We start from the raw sequence: 21,143 nt of genomic DNA on the forward strand, positions 1-21,143 counted from the left end.
TTGCATCACTGATTTCGCTTATTCTTTCAGCCAATCGGGATATAAAATTCGGCACCTTTTTCGCGCAACTTGCTTTTTTAACAACTTGAGGACAATTAGAAAATATGTTCGACTTGGGTCATTTTATTTAAATTCTTGTATTTTATTCATTTTTTGAAAAAATTATGCGAAGTGAGCATATAAATTTATTATATAACTTTTCTTTAAGTGTTTTGTTTTAATAACTTGGTGAATTCGGTGATGCAAAATCCGTGTTAAGCTGGTATTGAAATCGCTTGTTTTCTCAAATAAATTTTGAACGGTTAGAAAGTGTTAAATTTCGCAATTGGATTTTTATAACCTGCAGTGATGCGCATCCCTTGATACCCCTTTCGACCATATCGGACCAATTTTCTAGATGAACGATAAAGGGCCTAGACAGTCTTAAAAGAGTAGAAAATATAGTAACGCGCCGAACGCCCCGCGCCGATATTTTTGACATTCGGCGGCAGCGTGCGAAAGAGGTCCCAAATCGGCGGCGGCGGCGGCGTTTATCGGCGGCGTTTATCGGCGGCGTATATCTCTAGTTTGTAACAAATAAATATATGTAGTTTAAAAAACTAAACTAAACTAACTAAACTAAACGAAAAATACTAGTATTATTGCGAAAAAACTTGGGCGCTTTGTGCCATACTCCTCAATTTCTATATTCCTATAAATGCCATCTGAAGCTCAGTAAATTTTACGAATATGTTAAAGATGAACAGACGTTCAAATCGGTAGCAAATTAACGTCCCATTAACACTTAATTCAAAATCTTGATTATGTCAACCCACTTAGCTTCGAGTAGTGTTGTTGCTCGAAATTTAGTGCACTGTCCCCAACTATGGTTTTGTGGTAGGAGGTTACAATAGAACTAATTAGCAGTTTGAAAACAGATAGAACTAATTAAGTTTAAATAAATAAATGTAAGGCGCGATAACCTCCGAAGAGATCTAAGGCCGAGCTTCTCTTCCAATTTGCGTCGTGCTCCTCTTGATTTTCCCTACAAATTGTACGGACGGGACCTACATGTTTTATGCCGACTCCGAACGGCATCTGCAAGGGAGATGAGTTTTCACAGAGAGCTTTTCATGGCAGAAATACAACCGGAGTGCTTGCCAAACACTGCCGAGGGGCGCCCCCCATGGAAACATTTTCTTCTAATTGAAAAACCTTATTTCTAAAATTTTGAATTTGCTTTGCCCGGGGTGTGAACCCAGGGCATACGATGTGGTAGGCGGAGCACGCTACCATAATACCACGGTGGCCACCAATTAAGTTTACCCTTTGTATTTTTCTCTATTTGTTCCTTAAAAATACAGTTATTGTAAACATATCACATAATCGTTCTCAAATTAATATATCAATGCAGTTGTGCAAATATTTACAGTGATGGAAAAAAGAATAGGGACAATTTACTGCAAAATACTAAATCAATTATATCTGCAGGTATTGTTTTTTTTTTTGTTTTAGGTATACCTATGATTGTGTGTATTTAATTTTGCACGCTCTGTGTGGGTATAAACTAGGGCTGTGAACTGCGTCCGAATTTTTCAACTATCCGGATAAACCGGTTATTCGAATAACCGGATAGCTAAGCAAAAAGTCCGGATATCCGGATACGTAAACGGAAAATCCGGATATCCCTGTGGCCGGATATTCGAATATAAAAGTTGAATATCTGCATATCAGAATTGAACGAAGCAAACATCGAAAAATTATTCACAAAATATGTTTGTAGATTATGAAATTATTATTAAGAAAATAGTTTAACATCAGATTACATATTTTTCAATACGAGCCTTTTTTTATTCACTGTTAATTGATTTAAATGCTACACGAATTTATTGTTATTAATGTTAAATAAACATATATGGTACATAAATTTGTTGCTTTCACTGGATATTCAAAAGTACGGTTATTAACCGGATTTTCATAAATTCGGATATCCGGATAGTTTCACAAACGAATATTAACCATCCGTCCGAATTTTATCCGTGTCAACGGATATCCGTATGGATATACGGATATTCGAATATGCGGATTGTCCCAGCCCTAGTATAAACGGAGTCATATATTTGTGTTTGCAACTCTTTTCACAGGGATATTTAAGATATTAAATTCTTTTTTGTTTTTTAATAAATTAGGCTTTGTGAAATTTTCGCAGGTGAGTACAATTTCCTTCTTTTCTAAACAGGTGTGTATAATTTTCTGAAGGCGTAAGTTTAACTTCCTTCACAAAACCAAAAAATGAGATTGGAAAATAAAAATGAATCTCTCCCCGCTGGTGGCCCCGACTCTAGTTTTCATTTTCGAAGAATGGAGGATTTTTACTCTAAATGGTTAGAAAGCCTGATAGGTGACCAAAGAGAATCACTCCGTAAGGTAAAAACTCAACAACTGGAACGACTTTGGGAATCACTAAAAGATTCCTATCGTATCCCTTTCCCCATTCCACAAGGTGTATACGGGTTCTATTTTTGGTATGTTTGCATGAATGTATGTACATATGCATATACTAGTGTTTATGCACTAATGCCTGGTTTTCAGTGGGAGTTTAAACTTTACTTAAAGTTGACTAGAGTTTAACCTTGCTACTTTGTTCGATAACATAGAATTTTGCTGCTCATCTCAGCTTAAGCAGCCGAAGTGGCAACGATAAACTTCAGTCAAATTTAACTGGAGTTTAATTTAACTCCTACTGAAAAACCGGTCATAAGCAGATCTAATTTATTTTATATGTATATATATTTCTTCTGTACGTGTGTTTGTCACTGAACTCCTCTTTTATGGTCTCATTTTCCTGAAATGTGATATATATGTAGGTACCTAGACCTCTCTACGCTTAGGCGACAGCGAGTACCAAAGAAGATTAAATGATGAGTAAACCTCATGGCGGCCGCCATCGTGTGATGGTAGCGTGCTCTGCCTACCACACCTAAGATCCTGGTTTCACGCCCAGGTCAAAGAAATATCAAATATTTAGAAACAAGTTTTTTCAATTCGGAGAACTTTTTTCTAAGCGGAGTCGTCCCTCGGTAGTGTTTGGCAAGCACTCCGAGTGTATTTCTGCCATGAAAAGCTCTCTGTGAAAAGTCATCTGCAATGCAGATGGCGTTCGGAGCGGCATAAAACAAGTAGGTCCCGTCCCACCAAGTTGTAGGAAAAATTAAAAGGAGCACGACTCAAATTGGAAGTGAAGCTCGACCTAAAATTTCTTCGGAGGTTATCGTACCCCACATTTATTTATTTTATTTTTAAAACTCACCGGCTACGCAAACTAGGCCATGTTATGTGAAGTAAATATGACGCTCCGACCAAGTAGGTATTCTTATCGGAACCTGTCCACGGAAGCGGAGAAAGAGGACGGCTCCCATTCCACTGGAGGGATCAGGTTGAAAGCGAGATTCAAACTCCAGTTAGCCCGACGAAGAAGCGACTGGCGTGACTTGTTGGACTGCAAAAGCCGTAAAAACGGCCAAGCGACATTTAAGTAAGTATGTAAAGATCAAATTGTGTTCTTGTAATAGATAATATACTAAAGATTGTTATACCTTCTATTGAAGGCGTGTTTGCTGATGTAGCGCTTGATCAGTAAATATAGAGGTATATGTATGCATAAATCAATTTAAATAGACGCTTAAACTGATTTGATAGTTTTGGTAATTTTTAGAGAAAATCCTTCCAAAATACATCAAGTGAAATTAACACTTTAACTTAATGTAAGTACTAGAGTCAGACCGATTGCCAAATTGAACTCATCCTTTTTCTTGAGGCTCCGCCGAATCCGGACCCAAACCATGAGGTTGTTGTTGTTGTTGTTTTTGTTGTAGCGATAAGGTTGCTCCCCGAAGGCTTTGGGGAGTGTTATTGGTGTGATCCTTTGCCGGATACAGATCCGGTACGCTCCGGTAACACAGCACCATTAAGGTACTAGCCCGACCATCTCGGGAACGATTTATATGGCCACATTAAACCTTCAGGTCATCCCTCCCTTCCCACCCAACATTCCATGAGTAGCTTGGGGTCGCCAGAGCCTCGTCTGTTAGTGAAACAGGATTCGCCACGGATAGGTGAGGTTGACACTTGTGTTTGGAGAAGCTATACATTGCGCTGGCAACCTGAAAGGGTTGCGCTACACAGCCCCTTGAATCTGATATTTTAGTCGCCTCTTACAACAGGCATACCTACCGCGGGTATATTCTGACCCCCTAACCCGCTGGGGGTAAAAACTATGAGGTCCTGCTGTTCGGTAGCCGAATGTTTTTTATTGAATATGAATACGTCCGAATGTTGGACGCGCAAAAGAATTAAGTAGTAAATCCTCCATAGTTCTTTGAAACACCCATTTATTGGGCCATTCTGCAAATACATATATTTTGTTTAAAGAAATATATTACAACAATCAAAACGCTGAAAGCGCCATTTAAAACCTTTTGAGGCTTTAAATAACGCTTTCAATACAAAAATAGTGACTTATTTACATCAAAGTTGGTCAAACGACTAGTAAAAAATACAAAAACAAACACATTTGCACAAGTAATAAAAAATGCAGAAAAATAATTAATTTATATAGCTGCTATATTTTCCATAGAATTAGAAACTTCAGATTTCCTCACACCATCATCCTTGCTTAGCACCAATTGATATGCGACCTCAAAAGCTTCCGCTAGCGTCAATATGATTTCTTGTGATAGCTCCTAAAAAGCTCATAAATATTACCAATAATAATACTTATATGCCCAATCAACTTACCACATTATCCACCATAAAAACATGACAATAATGCATTTCATCCTCTTTTGTTATATAAGCAAAATAACGTAAGTCCTCCGAATCCTGGCATACACAGTTGATATTTTCAATGTCATGCGTGCATATAATGGACTACAAAATAAGAAAAACATCAAACAAATTTAAGTAAATAACAGCTCTTCGAGGTTGAAAATGGCAGACAGGACGAAATCGTGCAAAAACGCTTCAACTTCATGCATCTCTTTCGTACCATAGAGTTTTTGAATTCCTTAGATGTAGTGAGAATCACAAACTACACCTAAAATGTTATATACGGAGCTTATTCAATGTTAAGTGCCTTAAGACGTAATCTCGGTAAAATCGGCTACTAACTTCAAGTACGTACTTAATTTTGGCTTGAAATACGCCCCTATTAACCCGGGTCGATTTGTATGGACGAAAGTTAACCGATATCGGGCCATCGCATTCCGATAGGATTTGGGCTCAGGAAAAAAATTTCCACTTTTTCCTGAGCCCAAACCCTATCGAAAAATCGATGGCGCGATATCGGTTAATAAATCGACCCAGTCTATCCCCTATAGCTCACTTTGCTCAAGACTGGTCGGTAAACTCTATTACAAAGTTTTAACTTTAGAATAGGTAGAAAGAAGAAGAGACTAACTCACGTCTTTCAAAAAATCTTGGATTTCTTTCTGCTCAAGCAACGTAAATACCCCTTGGAACTCACACTAGTGAAAAGTTACAAACCATTCATGTCTGTCGAAGGCTGCTTGATATCACCAGATTTTTATTCAGTACATTGAGACCGAAAGTAAAGCAACTGGGTTCGTATGAATATGTTCGCTATGGTAAAAAGACAGAGCGGTTATTGTCTGCCGTATGGTAGAATGAGATCTAGACTACAAAAAACCGACTGTTATGACCATCTCGCAGAGGGAGTGATAGAACCAAGATTAAGAGAAAGTCGACCTTATGGTATAGAAGTAGTGTTGTTTGACATTGAGATATTTGGATGACTATAAAGCGGTTGGTCACCTCTCAATTGAAAAGGTTGGTCACATCCCTTAATTGTGGCAAACTTATAATTTGAAATAAAGCGACTTTCGACATTTCTTTTGAAGATCAGTATACCTATTATATGACAGTAAATACATTTCCCGATTTGAGGACGAGTTAAAAGCAAAACCTAAATCTTTTTGGAACTATGTTCGGTCTAAGAAAGGTTGTACTAACATCCCAACCTGTGTGAAATTTAACGATACCAGTTCAGAGAGGTGGCTATTTCAGCAAACCTTTTTGCTGATTTTTTCAAATCTACATTGTTGACGCGGATGATATTAACAACAGGTATTCCTTTGTTACACCAAAGCCTTTAGACTTTGGGTCCCTGTCTGTATCCGAAACGGACATTATTAAGGGTATCTCCTCCTTTCAGTCCTCACTGAAAAATGATATAGATGGTTTGTCCTTTTCTTTATTTAAAAAGTGTAGTATTTTTCTCTGTGTTCCATTGCGCCATAATTTCTATACTTCGCTATCGACCGAAGTTTTTATTGATCGCTGGAAGCTGGCGTCCCTCACTCCAATCTTGAATTCTGGCAATAAAAACGATGTAAAGAATTATAGGCCAATATCTAAATTGTCGACCTGTCCCAAACTTTTTGAAAAGGTAGTTAAGGACAAGTTATCGTTCGCCATCAATAAAATAATCGATCCATGTCAGCATGGTTTTATTGCAGGGCGTTCGACTGTCACAAATCTAGCGCTTTATTCCCAGTTTTGTGTCTCGGCGTTCAAGGATGGATGTCAAGTTGACACCATATATACAAATTTTTCCAAGGCTTTTGACACAGTTTCGCATAATTTAATTTTGTGGAAACTTGAAAACATGGGCTTTCATTCAAGTTTTTCGTTGTGGCTGAAGTCTTATCTAGAAAATAGGATATCTTTTGTTGAAATCGAGAAAACTAAGTCCTACAAATTCCTAGCAACTTCGGGTGTACCACAAGGTAGCATCTTTGGTCCTATTTGATTCATAATTTTTATACTCAGTTGAGCAGAGCTCAAAGAGTATATTAACTTTGATTGGATAACGGTTGGTTGTACAGGTATAAAGGAATCGAGATAGATATAGACTTCCATATATCAAAATCATCAGGATCGAAGAAAAATTTGATTGAGCCTTGTCCGTCCGTCCGTCTGTCCGTTAACACGATAACTTGAGTAAATTTTGAGGTATGTTGATGAAATTTGGTATGTAGGTTCCTGAGTACTCATCTCAGATCGCTATTTAAAATGAACAATATCGGACTATAACCACGCCCACTTTTTCGGTATCGAAAATTCCGAAAAACTAAAAAGTGCGATAATTCATTACCAAAGACGGATAAAGCGATGAAACTTTGTAGGTGAGTTAAACTGATACCGCTGAATAGAAAATTAGTAAAATTTTGGACAATGGGCGTGGCACCGCCCACTTTTACAAGAAGGTAATTTAAAAGTTTTGCAAGCTGTAATTTGGCAGTCGTTGAAGATATCATGATGAAATTTGGCAGGAACGTTACTCCTATTACTATATGTATGCTTAATAAAAATTAGCAAAATCGGAGAACGACCACGCTCACTTAAAAAAAAAAATATTTTTAAGTCAAATTTTAACAAAAAATTTAATATCTTTACAGAATATAAGTAAATTATGTCAACATTCAACTCCATTAATGATATGGTGCAACAAAATGCAAAAATAAAAGAAAATTTCAAAATGGGCGTGGCTCCGCCCTTTTTCATTTAATTTGTCTAGTATACTTTTAATGCCATAAGTCGAACAAAAATTTACCAATCCTTTTGAAATTTGGTAGGGGCTTAGATTCTGGGACAATAACTTATTTCTGTAAAAAAGGGCGAAATTGGCTGAAGCCATGCCCAGTTTTTATACACAGTCGACCGTCTGTCCTTCCGCTCGGCCGTTAACATGATAACTTGAGCAAAAATCGATATATCTTTACTAAACTCAGTTCACGTACTTATCGGAACTCACTTTGTATTGGTATAACACTTTTTCGATATCGAAAATTACCAAAAACGAAAAAAATGACATAATCCTATACCAAATACGAAAAAGGGATGAAACATGGTATTTGGATTGGTTTATTGACGCAAAATATAACTTTAGAAAAAACTTTGTAAAATGGGTGTGATACCTACCATATTAAGTAGAATAAAATGAAAAAGTTCTGCAGGGCGAAATAAAAAACCCTTGAAATCTTGGCAGGAATATTGTTCGTGGTATTATATATATAAATAAATTAGCGGTATCCAACAGATGATGTTCTGGGTCACCCTGGTCCACATTTTGTACGATATCTGGAAAACGCCTTCACATATACAACTACCACCACTCCCTTTTAAAAGCCTCATTAATACCTTTAATTTGATACCCATATCGTACAAACGCATTCTAGAGTCACCCCTGGTCCACCTTTATGCCGACATCTCGAAAAGGCGACCACCTATACCACTACCACCACTCCCTTTTAAAACCCTCATTAATACCTTTAATTTGATACCCATATCGTACAAACACATTCTAGAGTCACCCCTAGTCCACCTTTATGGCGATATCTCGAAAAGGCGTTAAACTATAGAACTAAGCCCCACGCCCTTTTAAAATACTCATTAACACCTTTCGTATGTTACCCATATTGTACAAACACAATCTAGTCACCCCTGGTCCACCTTTATGGTGATATCTCGAAAAGGAGTCCACCTATAGAACTAAGGCCCACTCCCTTTTAAAATACTCATTAACACCTTTCGTTTGATACCCATATTGTACAAACACATTCTAGAGTCACCCCTGGTCCACCTTTATGGTGATATCTCGAAAAGGCGTCCACCTATAGAACTAAGGCCCACTCCCTTTTAAAATACTCATTAACACCTTTCGTTTGATACCCATATTGTACAAATGCATTCTTTATGCCGATATCTCGAAAAGGTGATCACCTATACAACTACCACCACTCCCTTTTAAAACCCTTATTAATACCTTTAATTTGATACCCATATCGTACAAACACATTCTAGAGTCACCCCTGGTCCACCTTTATGGCGATATCTCGAAAAGGCGTTAACCTATAGAACTAATCCCCACGCCCTTTTAAAATACTCATTAACACCTTTCGTTTGATACCCATATTGTACAAACACATTCTAGAGTCACCCCTGGTCCACCTTTATGGTGATATCTCGAAAAGGCGTCCAGCTATAGAACGAAGGCCCACTCCCTTTAAAATACTCACTAACACCTTTCGTTTGATAGCCATATTGTACAAACGCATTCCAGAGTCACCCCTGGTCCACCTTTATGCCGATATCCCTAAAAGGCGACCACCGATACAACTACCACCACTCCCTTTTAAAACCCTCATTAATATACCTTTAATTTGATACCCATACCGTACAAACACATTCTAGAGTCACCCCTGGTCCACCTTTATGGCGATATCTCGAAAAGCCGTCCACCTATAGAACTAAGACCCACGCCCTTTTAAAATATTCATTAACACCTTTCGTTTGATACCCATATTGTACAAACGCATTCTAGAGTCACCCCCGGTCCACCTTTATGCCGATATCTCGAAAAGGCGACTACCTATACAACTACCACCACTCCCTGTTAAAACCCTCATTAATACCTTTAATTTGACACCCATATCGTACAAACACATTCTAGAGTCAGCCCTGGTCCACCTTAATGGCGATATCTCGAAAAGGCGTCCACCTATAGAACTAAACCCCACGCCCTTTTGAAATACTCATTAACACCTTTCGTTTGATACCCATATTGTACAAACGTATTTTAGAGTCACCCCTGGTCCACCTTTATGGCGGTATCGCGAAAAGACGTCCACCTATAGAACTAAGGCCCACTCCCTTTTAAAATGTTCATTAACCCCTTTCATTTGATACCCATATCGTACAAACAAATTCTAGGGTCACCCCTGGTCCACCTTAATGGCGATATCTCGAAAAGGCGTCCACCTATAGAACTAAACCCCACGCCCTTTTGAAATACTCATTAACACCATTCGTTTGATACCCATATCGTACAAACAAATTCTAGGGTCACCCCTGGTCCACCTTTATGGCGGTATCTCGAAAAGGCGTCCACCTATAGAACTAAGGCCGACTCCTTTTTAAAATGTTCATTAACCCCTTTCGTTTGATACCCATATCGTACAAACAAATTATAGGGTCACCCCTGGTCCACCTTTATGGCGATATCTCGAAACGGCGTCCACCTATGGAACTAAGGATCACTCACTCCCTTTTAAAATACTCATTAACACCTATCATTTGATATCCATATTGTACAAACACATTCTGGAGTCAACCCTGGTCCACCTTTAAATCGATATCTCGAAAAGGCGTCCCCTATAGAACTAAGGCCGCCTCCCTTTTAAAATACTCATTAACCCCTTTCGTTTGATACCCATATCGTACAAACAAATTCTAGGGTCACCCCTGGTCCCCCTTTATGGCGATATCTCGAAACGGCGTCCACCTATGGAACTAAGGATCACTCTCTTTTAAAATACTCATTAGCACCTTTCATTTGATACCCATATCGTACAAACGCATCCTAGAGTCACCCCTGGTCCACCTTTATGGCGGTATCTCGAAAAGGCGTCCACCTATAGAACTAAGGCCCACTCCCTTTTAAAATGTTCATTAACCCCTTTCGTTTGATATCCATATCGTACAAACAAATTCTAGGGTCACCCCTGGTCCACCTTTATGGCGATATCTCGAAACGGCGTCCACCTATGGAACTAAGGATCACTCCCTTTTAAAATACTCATTAACACCTTTCATTTGATACCCATATCGTACAAACAAATTCTAGAGTCAACCCTGATCCACCTTTATGGCCATATCCCTAAATGGCGTTCACCTATAGAACTATGGCCCACTCCCTCATAAAATACACTTTAATACCTTTCATTTGATACACATGTCATACAAACACATTCCAGGGTTACCCTCGGTTCATTTTCCTACATGGTTATTTTCCCTTATGTTGTCACCATAGCTCTCAACTGAGTATGTAATGTTCGGTTACACCCGAACTTAACCTTCCTTACTTGTTATTAATGATGTTGGCTCTAGCCTAAAATATTCTAATTATTTACCTTATGCAGACGATTTAAAACTCTTCCGTAAGATCACCAGTATTTATGATGCTTTGCGTCTGCAGGAAGATCTGAATGCTATGAACGATTGAGCTTCACAAAATAATCTGCGACTCAACATTAGTAAATGCTGTCACATAACGTTTACTAAGTCAATGAATATCTTTTCGTCCGTGTATACAATCTCAAACGTAACTCTTGCCTCAGTTGATAAGTTTCGTGATCTTGGCGTAATTTTTGATTCGTCTTTTACCTTTACTAATCATGTTAACTTTCTTATACCAATAGCTTATACCAACTTAGCTTTCTTACGACGATATGCGAAAGATTTCAAAGACCTGTATACCAGAAAAATTTTGTATAATTCCTTAGTACGCTCAAAGTTAGAATATGCCTTAGTCATTTGGAATCCGATATACTCTTCACACTCTTTAAGAATTGAAAGAGTTCAGGGCAAATTCATACGGTTTGCTCTTCAACATCTACACTTTGATAATCCCATGCCACCCTACAATGCGAGATGCATGCTTATCAATGTCTTACCACTTGAAGTCAGGCGTTCTGTTCAAGGCTTAATGTTTATTTTTGATATAATATCTGGTGTTATTGACTGTTCTGAACTTCTGGGTAAGGTAACTTTCAATGTCCCTAACAGAGCCCTCCGCTTTCACAATACATTCCGTACTGAACTGTTGCATTCTAATTACTTCAGCTTTGCTCCTCTTCTAAGAGGGCTTGTAGAATTCAATCACCTATGTAGGAGTCTAGATCTTGACTTTGCCATGTTTAGGTCTCTCTTCAAGGCATGCTTTGAGTCTTTCTATTTATTACATTAAGTCATACTTAAATTAATAATTTAGTTCTAAGTAAACCTGTAATTGGGACTCCAAAATTGTTAGCCTCTCCTCTAGGGCTATCCATAAGACCTTTAAACCTCAGTCGGTGGAATTATGGAATTTTGAAAGTTTCTTACAGAACACTTCTGTCAATACTCTACGATTTGGATTATTTTAGAGGTGCCTCAAATAGCTTGGAAGATCATCGGAAATCTATTCGGCCGTCACCTTCAAGTCTTGTGAGTGGAGCGACTGAAATTCAGCAAAGCAACCGGTGAATACGTTTCCGCTTGTATTTCAAGAAGTAAAAATTTTTTGTGCAAATTCTATACTCTAACTTTCATCCAACATTATCCTGCTACACACATACATTAGAAGCTCTGCTGGCGCTGTGTATCTCTTATCTGCTGCCAATTCAATAACGTACTATCTCAGAAAGTTTTAAAAAGCGCTCTATTTCAGAAATTGTTTGAATAACCTTCTACCTCAGAATATGCTTCAAAATTGGCCTATCTGAACATAAATTGACGTAAGGGAGGGTGTTTGTAAAAAAATTTCTGATATAGCACTTTCTTCAACCGAGTTCTGAGATATGGCGTTTTTGAAAAATATTCTAAGATAAGGTGGTTTTGAACTGGCAGCCGAGATAGGGTGATATTCCTCTCAGCTCTACTGCTAACCAAATTCTATAGAAGTTCGAAGTTAGTTCTATAGATATATATAGAAGTTCGTGATGGAGGTATTTTCTAGGCTGATCTAAGGCTGTAGCCGAACTCCCAAAAAGCACTGAGAAATATGGCCAATCGACGAATTCGTATGCAACTGGTGAGAATAAAATGAAAGTATCCCATATTACAAGAATAGTCATCTTAACAGCGTTTCCCGAATGGACAAAAATTGAATTAATTGAACTACTTACACTATCCTCAGCATGCAAAAATTTCACACCAGCATAAGATACAGCGAGACCAACCATCAAGTGGGTATCTTGATTAGACTTTTTGAGCATTTTAGTTAAATGATTGCAGTCCTTCAACAAGTTTGATTCACGTTCCTTAACAATTGGCAGTGGTGTAGCATTACGCTTGAATTTCAAAATGGATTTTCGTGTAGAAGCCGTTCCATGTAGTTCTCGTATGACTGTGGAGCCCAGATACTGGTAAGGAAACAGATAAAATAAGATAACAAAGCAAAGACAATAAACAAATGTGTACCACTTACATACACCATATAATGAATTTGTCCAAAGATGAGCGTATTCGGTGAGTGACACCAATTGGTGGTGGTACATTCTTCATTATTACCCAGACACAAATCCGCCGGTCTACGTATCTGCAGTGACGATTCGCTTTTTCTTTTGCCTATATCGGTGACTGCGTTCACACGCTCCTGCTTCTTCATAGACTCGTCTACTTCGTTTACCTCATGACCAATATTTTCAAAAATCGTATCAATCTCTTGCCACACTTTTGAAGCATTAAAGTCTTCATAGTCGCTAGGTTTATTTTGCTGAAGTAAAATATTACGGCGAGGGGGTGGTAACGGTTTTATTGAACGGACCAAACTTGGTGAGCGTAAACGGTTTGATATATAACTAAGGGCAGGGGTTTCCTCTCTGTTCTCCATCGTCAGATTCAAATTAGAACCTTTGAAGAGGCCTAAAAGATATTTATTTTTGAACTATCAAAATGTACCAAATACAAAAAAAGTTATCAAAAAGCGCCAGTAAAACTCCAGTCAAACTTTGAGTTCCCAGACTTAATCATGTACCTCACTTCTGCAGAAATGCTCGAGTCGGGTTCCTACCAAAGGTGGGGAAGATCAACTATATGTTAACATCATATCTATTCAAAAGCTTTGAGATTCTAATAGATTTGTATATAAATTTCAAACTATTGGAATCGTATGAGACATTAACGGGGTATTCAACAATAGCTATGTTTTTTTTTTTTACATGTATATACATATGCACTTAAACTTTATATGGACTGCTAACTTTGTCCAAACTTATGAAGTTGTTGCGCATAAAATTAGTACTGCTAAATTCCAGTATGCATTATACTCAACTGCAACTGAAATGTATCTATCCTTTTTATCTCTACACTATTCTCCACTTCTATAACCGAAAAGCGTGTTGTCCACTATTCATCGCAACCGATTTAGCTATAGGTTATATACTATGACCAGCAGAGGTGCTTGTCTCCGCTACTTAGTGCAACCCGTTTTGAAGCGAGTTATTTACCGCTGCAGAAAGTCTTCAATAATTGCCACCAGATGGATCTCCTAAATATTATCTAAGTAATGATAGGCGATTTTTTACCCGCAAATGTTTTTACCGGCTAATGCTTCCAATCGGGCGATCGTGGATAGTCTTAATTATATTGAAGTAGGTCCTGCCTTAAATAAAGAGATCACACGCCGCAGGGTTGATCTTATAAAATAACTCCGTCCACTTGGCAAATACTAGATGCTTTCTAGGACCGATGCCAGCTGCTGCTTCTAGATGTGACAGCTGTATCACTCCATACAGCTGGAGTCTTAGCCTGGTAAATGCAGGGCACGAGCACAAAACGTGCTCGATCGTTTCCTCCTCCAACCCGCACTTGATACATCTGCTACAACTTTCCAAGCCTAACTCAAAGGCATGTGAATACTAGTAATTAGTCTACAGTTCTCTCTTTTTAATGACCATGTTTGTTAATCCAAGGTTGTAATACCTACACAAGATATTCGACACTATAAGCCGCGCGCTTGGGTTCAAGCTTTTCCTACTTGGTCGATCATGTGCAACTCTCGCCATTTTTAATCTCTCCCAATCTAATTAGTAGCAAGCTTCGGGGGATGCCCCTATTTTCATTCCCATCCATTCCTATATGCCGTGGGACTCAATATAGATGTATGCTTCTACCTATACCGGTCCTTTTCAAAGATTTCTTACACTCTAAAACTTTTTTAGATGCTTAATTGCTGATTGGATGTCAATGCAAACGTTGACGCGCCTCCAGTTTAAGCTATTTTCTTCCAGTGTTTCCACTGCTTTGGTGACGGCTACTAATTCCGCCTGAAGAACTCTGCATTGATCTGGCAGCTTGTAGGATCCGTTTATTTCTGCATAAGCACAGTATACCATAGAACCTTCTCATTCCACTACTTTGGAAGCATTAGTGTACCCGTGTATCACCTCCTCCACCATTTCTCTATTGTGGCTCTAAGAGCCCCTTCGAAGCGCATATACGGAATCAGGTAGTCTGTTCATCCTGTCATTGATGACGCTATACTACTATGGCCGTATGGAACCTATATTATTATTGAACTCTTTGTTAAAAACAAGATTCGCAGTTTGAGTTTTCGTCATCCAGAAGACGAAAGTGTTAGTTCTTATCAGCCATAGACCGAAATTGTTACTTTTCATCAGCTACAAATTGAAATTGCTAGTTTTCCCCAGACACTTAAATTCCAGTACAGAACATTAAAAAAAATTATTTTTCGAAATCGCAGGTTAGGTATTTAAAACTTGTTTTAAAAACTTCAAAATGGCGGTTTACAATTCGCACCACAAAAATTACCTAGCAAGTTTAAACATGTACTTTAAGTATTATAGTAGAGTTAAATGTACTATCAAACTGCATAATAAAACCTTCGAAATAATTTGGTTGAAAAGCTTGTTAGGTTAGGTTAGTTTGGGTTAGGTTAGGTTAGGTGGTAGCTGCCCTGATAAGGATAGCTCACTCGGACAACACGAATGTCCGTTGTGAGACCACATACACCAAAATAACGGTGACTTAGATCTAGCTACTTAGAGAATCGTTGGGTAGCAACGATAAAGCTCCGAATCATACCAATCTCAACTTTGGATAAATCCTCGGGAGATCCAAGTGAGTCACAACCGAAGTACTTTCGTCTAGCTCTGGAAAAAGCTGGGCAATTAAGCATACAGTGATTTGGTGATTCGACCTCATCATCCTCCATACAGCTGCAGTAGGATGGAGTTTCCAGTGTATTGAGATTACCGCATAGATAAACATGGGACAGTGCCCTGTCAAAACCCCAATGACCATTGATAGGTGAGCTTTAGTGAACCCAATTATTTTAGTTGTACCGATGCGGGCTAAGAGATCCGCTTGACAGTTACCCGGGATATCATTATGGCCCGGGACCCAGATAATTTTAATTGTAAAATAATTCGATGCAATGGCAAGCGAGGTCAGGAACTCCCAGACCAACCTCAATCGCGCTGTAGTTGAGCTCAAGGCCTTGATAGCCGCTTGGCTAGATGTTAACTTCCCTAACCGTAGTAGCACTGGATAGCATTTCATCCACCGCATCCTTAATCGCAGCAACTTCCGCTTGGAATACACTGCAGTGACTTGCGGCTTACATTTAGCTCTTGGCAAAAGACCCCCCCCACCAACCTTTCCGTCCAACTTCGACCCATCCGTGAACAAGTTAACCGGTCCCATGCCCCAAATAATTTATCTTCCCGACTCCTCTCTCGGTGGAATGACTGGGGTGAAGGTTGTATAGGGAGCAGTTATCGGCATACAATAGTCCGTTCTGTCCGGGATAAAGTCGAAACTGGTAAGAAGACTAGAGTCTCCGAAGTGAAAAAGTCCATACCCCATATCACGAAGCCTGACGAACGACCGGGCCGCGGCCGTCTTTCCCGCAATATCTACTGGATATATGTTCAGCATGACGTTCAGTGCCAAAGTAGGTGGTGTTTTGAGAGCGCCTCTGATACCGATCAGCGCCGTCCGTTGCACTGCTACTAACATTTTGGAGGTGCTCGCCGTGTCCAGTGCTTTCCACCAGACCATGAAAAGCTTGTACTTTTTTTTTGAAAAATCTGTTAGAGTTACCAGATCAGTCCTAACGCAGTTAAAATTGCAGCTATCCGCAGCTATTTTTTTGCTATTTCTAAAAAGTATAAGTAATGCTAGAACAATGCAAAGTGGAGGAAAAAAAACCTTTTACATTTTTTACTTCTATACTTTTTCGGCTCTTGGCCCACTGTGCGCCGTATATATATTAAAATATATTTAATCCTTCTTACCCGCAAAAGGCACATCACCAACAAATTCCTCCACACAATCTGATGCACGTGAACTCTCTGGAGAATCGGGCAGCTCAAATTGATTTATTGCGTCCACAATGAATGCTTCCAAATCGGTGTTGGACTCTTGTTTCAAGTTGAGGGATTGTCGCGGAGTCTCCTGCTCGCTTTTTGGGCGTATAAATTCGAGTATTGTATGCTCGGCCTGCGTAACCGATGGTGGGGGAAAATCGGGAGTTGGCGAGTGTTTTGTATGCTTTATAACTTGACTATTGTTGTTAGCGTCTTTCGGTGGCGATGCTCCGATTGAAGATTGTAAGTGTGGGCTTTGGTTTTGTTGTCTGCAATATAAATTTTAGTGTGATTAAACAAGTTCGACTTATTCAAATAGAATAATAACCTCAATAACGGTTGTAATCGAGCAATGGGTCTAAAACAGTGGTGACCAAACCAACCATGCAGAAAAATTTTGAGGCACTCACGCAAAGTGATGGTGCCCTGAGTTACAACTTTTATGACTACCTCTGACCTAGTACTAATCGGATGAGCCAGAGAGGAAAGTGGCCGTCTGGCTTGTCGTTCGGGGACTCCATTGAGGTCCTTTTGGGGTCGTTTTGGTGACCTTTAGGGATGATTTGATTTTGGCACTCTTTTGAGGTCGCCCCGGGGTCATTTGGTGATCACTTTGAAGTCATTTCGAGAAGATTTTTGAAACTCTCTCGGGGTCATTTGTGGGCCATTTCGGGATAGTTTTGGGGACTCCCTGGGGTTGGTTTTGGGGACTCCCTCGGGATCCTCCTGGGGTCAGTCGAGATGATTTTGGTGATAGTGCACTGAGTTACAAATTTTATGACTAGTACTAATCGGATGAGCCAGAGAGGAAAGTGGCCGTCTGGCTTGTCGTACGGGGACTCCCTTGACGTCCTTTTTGGGGTCGTTTTGGTGACCTTTCGGGATGATTTGATTTTGGGACTCTTTTGAAGTCGCCCCGGCTATAAATAATGATAACATGTTATTCATTATTCAAGAAATGCTTGAATAAAAAATAACTTTTTATTAAACACTCAGAAATTTTGAAATGATGAATAGTTTTATTTTTTTTAACTCCAAATTCCCCAACCAGTTTTCCAGATAGGAGAAGTCGTCACAGTTTTCAATATATATCCGTCAACAGTGACGTAGCTGCAAAGTCTCAAATGGACCAATTCTTTCTTTCATGACAGGAAGTTCATCGTCTTGTTCTCCTTCAGCGCCAGACCCACTTCTTTTCCTTTTTATCCAAACCAGATAAGGCAGATAATGGCGGCCACCGTGGTGTGATGGTAGCGTGCTCTGCCTACCACACCGTATGCCCTGGGTTCACACCCCGGGCAAATCAAAATCAAAAATTTTAGAAAAAAGGTTTTTCAATTAGGAGAAAATTTTTCTAAGCGGGGTCGCCCCTCGGCAGTGTTTGGCAAGTGCTCCGGGTGTATTTCTGCCATGAAAAGCTCTCAGTGAAAACTCATCTGCCTTGCAGATGCCGTTCGGAGTCGGTATAAAACATGCAGGTCCCGTCCGGCCAATTTGTAGGGAAAATCAAGAGGAGCACGACGTAAATTGGAAGAGAAGCTCGGCCTTAGATCTCTTCGGAGGTTATCGCGCCTTACATTTATTTATTTTTTTATAGATAAGGCAGAACTCATTATCATCAATACACACTTATAATATATTTTACAATTGCAGATTAGATCTTCTGCTAGAATTATCTTCTCCAGCTTCAGGTTAAACAAATCGCACGATAACGAGTCGACTCGTCTGTAATGGGTGCAAAAGTTGTTGTTGTTGTTGTAGAAGTACTTCACCCCATCCAATAGGTGCGACCACTCACAAATATTCATGGTTGGACCAGAGAGATAAGAATGTTAGAGGCGTTGGGTCTACATTGCAATTGAAAATATGGTTGGGGACACATTACATGCAGTACTTGCATGCATTGGGTTGATTCTCGATAAACAAGAGTTTAACCTGTTACAGTAACCAGAGCGAAGTTGACCTAGAGTGACGCGATATCTCTGGGAAGGTTGCTCAACTGCGAGTTCCGAGTATTTGTCTTTAAGAACGCGGTCACCAGGTAGTCTCTGGCATAGTAGTCCGACGCCTTTTTGTGGATGTCTCTGAACCTTTTCATGCGCCCTTTCTTCATACGGCTGAAATATTTAGTGTCGGATTTCTCCATAGTGCTTACGAAGATGATTTCTTATGTTCCTGGGAGGCGGGGCCTATCCAATCAGATGTCTGTTGGGTTTCTGGGTATTCAGCAGAAACAGTTTGTTATGCATTTCATTTCGCTCCTCTATAGGGAGTATTCTCGCATCACTGTATAGATGATGGTCTGAAGACATAAAACGACATCCCGTGGCAGTTCTGAGCGCAGTGTTTTGAGAGGCCTGGAGTCTTCTCCAGTGTGTTTCTTTAAGACTCGGCGACCATATTGGGGACGCGTAGCATACAAGCGGCCGACCTAAATGCTACCGGAAAGAGACTTGAGAATTTGTTACGACTCTGAACTTAAGGCACAATTGCGGCTGCATGCTCGTCAAAATGTAGATCCTGTGCGAATGTCACACCCAGTTTTTTTTTTTTGGGAGCGTATTGCCAACGAAAGCAGAGGAAGAGGACAGCCTCCACTCCGCTGAAAGAACCAGGTGGAAAACGATTTAAATTCCCTTAGTGTGATCAATTGGCGCCAGTTAGCAGAGCAAAGAAGCGACTGGCGCGCCTTGTTGGACGCCACAACCGTTTAGACGGTTAATCGCCAATTAAGTAAGTAAGTAATACCATCGACGTGGATGTCCAATATGGTCGACATTTGTGTATGTTGTCAATAACGTCTACAAGAATTTGATCGATTTGGTCGGTGACAGTGTTAGATTGCGCGAGCTGATAAAACTGTAAAGACTAGGGAGATAGTCATTGATTTTTTAGCGTAGCTCATGCAGAGGTGGTACCCAATCCTTTTGGAGCCGTTGATGTTGCTCAGAGTCGTGGTGCTGTTCCTTTAAGAGCCACCGGCAGATGGAGGTTCTCATCTCGCTGATCCCAAGTGTTTTAAGTCGGTCCCGACGGCAACCTAAGGCAGCACTTACAAAATATTTGAAAAGGCAAGACGAGTCAGCGGTATAGCGGGCAGAGTACTGCCACCACGACCCTCGGATATGAAGGCGGGTGGACGGTGATAACAAAGCGAAGGACCCTCCGCCAGACATGGCTTAATCGACTAGCTACTGTTATATCAACGAAATTTCTAGCACCACTCGGTATGATAAAGCAAATACATATATAATTAATTCACTTACGACATTGATGATGTAACTAACGTTTTCTTCGTCTCATTCGTGCTTATAATACTGGTATTTGATGGTGTTAAAATGTTCTTAATGTTAGGATAGTCATTCGTTTTAATGGAACGCGGACTTGGCAAAGGTTTTTTATGCTTTAAAATGTTTGATGAGGTGGGGCTATTTAGTAGGTTATTTGAACCAGTAATTTCTCGATGGTCCTCAGCATTACTGCGAATGGAATGAAAACTTTGAAACTCTATACTATTCAGTGTTTCGTCCCCCGAGGTTGAGTTTGTAATAGTCATTGGAACAGTCATCTTTACATACTCGTCTACACAGCCTTTGTGTGGAGTAACGGGAATTCCGCCTAATAGGTAATAGAGGAATACATTAACAAGTAAGGAAGGCTAAGTTCGGGTGTAACCGAACATGACTTACTCAGCTGAGAGCGTTGGAGACAAAATAAAAATAAAAATCACCATGTAGGAAAATGAATCTAGGTAAACCCTGGAATGTGTGTGGGTATCAAAGGGAAGGTATTAAGGAGTATTTTAGAGGGGAGTGGGCCATAGTTCTATAGGTGGACGTCTTTTCGAGATATCGCCATGAAGGTGTACCCGGGGGTTACTCTAGAATGTGTTTGTACGAAATGGGTATCAAATTAAAGGTATTAATGAGGGTTTTAAAAGGGAGTCGCTCTTAGTTGTATATGTGAAGGCGTTTTCGAGATGTCGACCAAAATGTGGACCAGGGTGACCCAGAACATCATCTGTCGGGTGCCGCTAATTTATTTATATATGTAATACCACGAACAGTATTCCTGCCATGATTCCAAGGGCTTTTAATTTCGCCCTGCAGAACTTTTTCTTCTACTTAATATGGTAGGTGTCACACCCATTTTACAAAGTTTTTTTCAAAGTTATATTTTTCGTCAAAAAGCCAATCCAATCACCATGTTTCA

The 21,143-nt window shown here is 39.7% G+C and overlaps 1 protein-coding gene across 6 annotated transcripts in view; it reads right to left on the reverse strand.

Moving 5' to 3' along the window:
• The window catches only part of LOC137238151 (ankyrin repeat and sterile alpha motif domain-containing protein 1B), a 49,938-nt gene that overhangs the window by 19,061 nt on the left and 9,734 nt on the right, over positions 1–21,143 (reverse strand). For 3 of the 6 annotated variants that reach the window (XM_067762812.1, XM_067762814.1, XM_067762813.1), the window contains exons 7-12: positions 20,198–20,549; positions 16,860–17,200; positions 13,028–13,464; positions 12,726–12,962; positions 4,777–4,908; positions 4,353–4,721 (exon numbers count right to left, since the gene is read on the reverse strand). In XM_067762812.1, coding sequence (XP_067618913.1) covers positions 4,590–4,721; positions 4,777–4,908; positions 12,726–12,962; positions 13,028–13,464; positions 16,860–17,200; positions 20,198–20,549 — 1,631 coding nt within the window. In that variant the 3' untranslated portion in view covers positions 4,353–4,589. Of the gene's footprint in view, positions 1–4,352; positions 4,722–4,776; positions 4,909–12,725; positions 12,963–13,027; positions 13,465–16,859; positions 17,201–20,197; positions 20,550–21,143 lie in introns of those variants that run through there. The other 3 variants (XM_067762815.1, XM_067762817.1, XM_067762816.1) reach the window with 3 other exon arrangements.

The sequence above is a fragment of the Eurosta solidaginis genome, chromosome 1 (genome assembly GCF_040869045.1).
Source record: "Eurosta solidaginis isolate ZX-2024a chromosome 1, ASM4086904v1, whole genome shotgun sequence".
Classification (NCBI taxonomy): Eukaryota; Metazoa; Arthropoda; class Insecta; order Diptera; family Tephritidae; genus Eurosta; species Eurosta solidaginis.